The following is a 5993-nucleotide window of genomic DNA, read 5'->3' as shown; positions in this document are numbered from 1 at the left end:
GTGATCATCCTTCAGCACTGTTGAATGTCACCTGTAGGCTAATGGTTTATACTTATGGAGTTGGGCGGAAAAAACTCCCTTTTGCATTGGGTTAGTCGGGTGGTGTTATGTAGCATGTGCACATTGCATTCATATCATCAAATGAGAGCTCTGCTTTTGGATGTCATAACACAGAGATGCAAAGTAATTATATTTTAATATAACATTTAGCCTGTGATAAATTATGCCATCTAGATAATATTATTCGCATGATGGGTGTGAGTGGGGATGGTTGACAATGGTTTTAGGGTTAGTTGCATGGCATATATAAAATAATTTATAATTCATTGATAGTTCAGCTGAACTGAACATTTATTACTCAGACAAGAACTGGTGATTTACGTGCATTTCAAAGATTAAATAACATGCCAAAGAAACACTTTTTCTTCCTTGTAGGTTATTACAGATAAATAAAATGAATATATGGTAACTGTCAACAACAACTTGTATCTTAAGCACTTGATGATCTGAAGATGAAAAAGTCAGATACATATGTAGCCAATATAAAATTTGTGATAAAGATAATTATGTAGCAAATAAAAATTTGAATATATAATATGATTAAATCATCATTTTAATAAATAATATGACATTTTATGTAATTTCTTACATAAACGTCAGTTTACGGTTTATTATACACTGTTTGTCTTTCTTTTAAAACAGCTGACAATTTTCTGTCTAATTTCCTTGGTTTTAAACCCATAAATAAGTGGATTCAGAATGGGAGGAAACACACGAATAGATATAGAAAACACCCGGCATAGGTGAGCTGGAGCATTTTCAGACCGATGTGCAATAAAAGGGAAAAAAGTGTTGAACTCCAAGAACAGGAAGACCACTGTGATGACAAATGTGTACCACATGTCTGAAGTGCCTTAATCTTTGCATCAGACTGCTTATTGGTAACACAAGTGATTAATATGTAAATGCCACAACAGAAAGTGAAATACAGTGGTATAAAGATAAAATAAACAATCCATAGATATTGTTCACTGTTGTGTCTTCACTCATGATTTTCATTAAAGATAGATTGTAGCAGACAAGATCTGCCATGTATTTCTGGCAAATCTCGTACGGCATTAGAAGACAGAAAAGTACAAATATAATAATAAAATGAATCAGCCACATCACAATTAGGATTCTCACTAAGTTACTGGTAAGTCATAATGGCTCCATATCTCAATGAGAAGCAGATAGCGATATACCTGTCAAAGGCCATAGCTGTCAGAATTACATGAGACGCACCACCATACAAATATACAAAAAAGCCCTGAAGCAAACATGCAAGATATGATATACATATTAAACATATTGCTTTCTCACTGAAAAGGTCATCTTGTCTGAATCAGGAGAAAAATATGCACAGAACAACAACAAAAAAAGAGGCAAAAACAGTTCACATAAATATGTCATGGATTTTGATATGAGAGGACAACAGGGGATAGAATTTTATTGTTTGGATTAAAGACTTGTTTTGGCCAGAAGCAACGATTTGAAGTAAAAAAAAAAAAGAAACAAAACAAACAAAAAAATAATCTTGATGGATTTATTTCTTACAAACACACAGTTTTTCACTTCACAAGACATTTTTTTTTAAAACAAGACAGTTTTCATGAACTGTTTGGACTCTCATTCTGACGGCACCCATTCATTGCAGATTTTCTTTTTCTTTTTTGAGTCAACTATTCCTTTAATATTAAATGGAAAATGTAATGAAAGAGTACATACTTTTATTACAGTGTTTACTGGTTTTGAAAATGACATTTCGCTTTGCTCAAAGATCTTGTTGATCTTGCTCTCTGACAAGTACATGCTCTAGAGAGAGAAATCAAGTATGCGCATTGCGCAAGAGGATGTAAGTAAATCTCCTGTATGGACACAGTTTGGCTGCATTTATGCAAATGACTAGTCAGTGCTCACATATGCAACTTTTTTCTCCACACATAAATACACAAATTGGTCAAAATTGTTTGTGAATGAAGATCAGTATGAGAATTAATGTTTATGTCAAACATTGTTATTATGTTTGTGAACAAATACTTTTCTTTATTTTCATCAAACTGCAATTGCTAAGCCTTTGGAAATGACCTTCCTTTTTAAATGTATATACAACTTGGATTATGAAATATTTCAAATAAAAAAAATCAAATATATAGAAAATGTAGTCATATTTCAGAATTAATTTTATACTTTTATATAAACATTTTTAAACATCTGTATACATTTAAAAAAGCACTATAGAAGTGGATTGGTGATGACTGCTTTTGTTGTCAGAGTTGCTACTGACAACAGATCAATAATATAAAGTGTATGAATATACAGTGATTAAAAACAGTAACCCACATATGTGAAAGAAGAAGAAAGTATTATTAATAATATTAAACTTTTTGTCATTTTCCCCCATTAATCTGTTTTCATATACATAAAAACAGTATAGACTAGCTAATAATGTTTGTTACTTTATTATAAATAGGATTTTTATTTTAATTAAGATAAGACATAAGGATATGACATGAGATAAGGTCAGCAGATTAATGAAAATTAGTTTAATTATATTTGATAGACTAGCTAATAATGTTTGTTACTTTATTATAAATAGGATTTTTATTTTAATTAAGATAAGACATAGCTGGTCAGCAGATTAATGAAAATTAGTTTAATTATATTTTAACAAATAATGCTAATAAAAAAAGTTGATCAACTATTGTTTTAAGACATTTAAAAAAGTTTAATTTGTACTACAGACTCTGGATAAATAAAAATGAATAGTATAGTGAAAAAAAAACAATTACTGTCTGTGAGGAAGAAACTGTAAAGTATAATAATCATAATCTTAATCATAAATATAAAATATGGTTTATTATGTCATTTTTCTTTAAACAAACATCTTTAGACACTATGTATCTTACGGTTGAAACAGGTGAGAATTTTCTGTCTGATCTCTTTAGTTTTAAAACCATACACAAGTGGATTGACAAGAGGAGGAAACACAAAAACTGTTATGGAAAACATCCTGCGTATGTAAGCTGGAACACTTTCAGACCGATGTGCAACAAGGGGAAAAAGAGTGTTGAACTCCAAGAACAGGAAGACCACTAAATGAGTGCCACATGTCTGAAGTGCCTTATTCTTTGTATCAGACTTCTTATTAGAAACACAGGCGATTAATATATGAATGTATGTAAATGCCACAACAGAAAATGCAAGGATGTGGTACAAAACCAGGGTAAACAATCCATAGATATTATTCACTTTTGTGTCTTCACACATGAGTTTCATTATAGATGGATTATAACAGATGAGATCTGTCATGTGTGTCTGGCAAATCTTGTAACTCAGAAAAAGAGAGAAAAGAACAATTATGACAGTAAAATTAAAAAGCCACATCCCAGATATGATTTTCACCAAGTTATTGGTATTCATAATGGCTCCATATCTCAGCGGGGAGCAGATAGCGATATACCGGTCAAAGGCCATAGCGGTAAGAATAACATAGGATGCGCCACCATACAGGTGTACAATAAAGCCTTGAAGCAAACATGCAGGGTAGGATATGGATCTGTCCTGAGACCATATACTATACAGCAGCTGAGAAAAAAGGTTTGTAGCACCCATTGCATCATTGATAGGCATGTTAAGCAACAGTAAGTACATTGGTTTGTGAAGATTCCTGTTCAAGCAAATGGTGACAACAATTGTTACATTGCAGAGTAAGATGAACAAGTAAGTTGTTAATCCAAATATGAATGCAGGATAAATGCTCGTCTCAGGCAGTTCCAAAGAGTGTAATGTCAGGACCAGTGAGAGGACAGATCCATTTGGATACATGGTTAATGTTAATTATTAATAGCCTGTTTAAAAAATGTAAACGGGTGTATAAAAGTTGAATATAGAATAATTTACTATTTCAGTATAAATAAACAAAAATGTATCATTTAGATTAAATCTAAATCTCACCAAACTGTTGAATGTATGTTGTGGTCCAAACTTGAGCTGTCATTTTTTCATTTTGCCTTGTTGCATCTCATACAACCTGGAAAACTCAGCAGTACTTTTAACTACAGCACATCTAATTATCCACAACATATTCAATAAGATAAAATGATGACTTATCTTCAGTGGTGTTGGAAAGCACTGTGTTGTTGTCATCTGATTTATACTTATGCTGTTTACTATAGGAATGGATTATGTTATTTAGCATGCGCACATTAGATTCTAATCAAGTGACGTTCTCTACAGAGCAATATTTCACATGAGACAGAAGTCTAAATATACTGCCCTCTATATTGCCCCTTGAGATATAGTGCAGTTATATGTCCAAATAATGTATTGAATATTTTCAAATGCATAATTTTAAATCATTAAATCATTTTTATTTTCATAAATACATGGTTTTATTTTTTACTTTCTTGATTTGGTTTTGCTAGACACATTTTTTGCACCTATAATGATTAAGCATTTTTATATTTATACCAAATTAATAACTATATATGCAGTAACACATTTCTGATTTGATGAATATTTTATTGGTGTCGTTCAGCTGTTCAGCTGTTAGTTAACTTATAGTCAACTTATTTTATAGTTAAATTATTTTTCAAATAATCAGTCACTCGAACTCAGCAAACACTGCAGGTGTCATCATGGGCGGATTAAGTCTCTTGTGCCAAATTCACACTGCAGATGTGGCACAGAAACACGTCTGAAGTAACATTTAGGTAACTTTAGTTTACACAAACTGTTTAATGCTGCTCGGAGGAGGCATGAATGCATTTACACAACAACCTTTACACAGCACTTTGATACTAGGGGCTGAGGTTTGTCAGAGCAGGCATAAATTAGTCTGGTTTTTTATTATTATCTAATCTTTTGATTATTATTATTATTTACTAAACTAAAAAAAAAATATTAATAAACTCGATAACATGGTAACTTCAAGTATATATCTTCCAGATGAACATGCACATCAAATAGACGTCTCTCACATAAATCCACATATTTTATGAAGACAAATGTGTGTACATGTGTAGACAGGCTCCCATAGGTTACTGATAACTGCCATTTCAGGAAATTAAAGTTCTGACAATGCAGATTGGCTGATGAATGAACACAGCGAGAATGTACATTTTCAAGCTTCAAGCTATTGATCATGCTCTAGCTCTCAGATGAGTGCATGATAGAATTCTCATGTATGGACACAGGTTGGCTGTGTTTATGCAAATGACTAGCCAGGGCTCACATCTGCAAACAATTTTCTCCACACATAAATGCACAAATTGTTTGAAATTGTTAGTGAATGAAGATCAGATATTGTTCAAATATTGTTATGATGTTTGTGAACAAATACTTTTTTGTGTGTTTGTTTTCATCAAACTGCAATAAATTGCTAAGCCTTTGGAAATTACCTTGAGCCCTCATCTGCCGCACCCAGTACCTCATGCCCCTTCCCGGAGCATCCCGGACTGACACACAGCGTGCAGGAATCCCCGCTGATGTCGGTGCGAGCGGCGTGGTCTGCTTGCGGTCCTCCCAAGGCGGCAGTGTCCGCTCACAAAGCTCCCAAAGTGGCGGTGTCCACTCACAGTTCCCCCAAAGGTGGCGGTGTCCGCTCACAGTTCCCCCGAGGCGGCGGTGTCTGCTCACAAATCTCCCGAAGCGGCGGTGTCCGCTCACAGTTCCCCTGAGGCGGCGGTGTCCGCTCACAAATCTCCCGAAGCGGCAGTGTCTGCTCACAAAGCTCCCGAAGTGGGGGAGCCCGCTATTGCCCGTTCCAAGATGGCAGCTCCACACACACTGCTGTGGTGGCCGCAGGTTCTACCCTGGGTCCCCATCCCGCCGGCTCTGCCTCAGTCCCCAGGTCCCCCTGCAGCACACGGACCTGGCCCCCCAATCCCTCCCCCTACTCCGCCCCCGCTCCTGTTTCTCCCTCTCACCACCAGAGGTCGCCATCTCCCTTC

At 35.0% G+C, this 5993-nt stretch overlaps 1 protein-coding gene and 1 pseudogene across 1 annotated transcript; both read right to left on the bottom strand.

Moving 5' to 3' along the window:
* Positions 1–671: 671 nt before the first annotated feature.
* Positions 672–1851, bottom strand: LOC107746684 (olfactory receptor 52J3-like; annotated as a pseudogene).
* Positions 1852–2928: 1077 nt separating this feature from the next.
* On the bottom strand, positions 2929–3867 carry LOC107746704 (olfactory receptor 52J3-like). The gene has a single exon (XM_016561000.1). It carries the CDS (start codon positions 3865–3867, stop codon positions 2929–2931), a length of 939 nt encoding a protein of 312 aa, XP_016416486.1.
* Between the last annotated feature and the right edge of the window lie 2126 nt (positions 3868–5993).

This window comes from Sinocyclocheilus rhinocerous, unplaced genomic scaffold (genome assembly GCF_001515625.1).
Source record: "Sinocyclocheilus rhinocerous isolate Xijiao unplaced genomic scaffold, SAMN03320098_v1.1 scaffold259, whole genome shotgun sequence".
Lineage (NCBI taxonomy): Eukaryota > Metazoa > Chordata > Actinopteri > Cypriniformes > Cyprinidae > Sinocyclocheilus > Sinocyclocheilus rhinocerous.
This window is presented reverse-complemented; position numbering and strand designations above follow the sequence as displayed.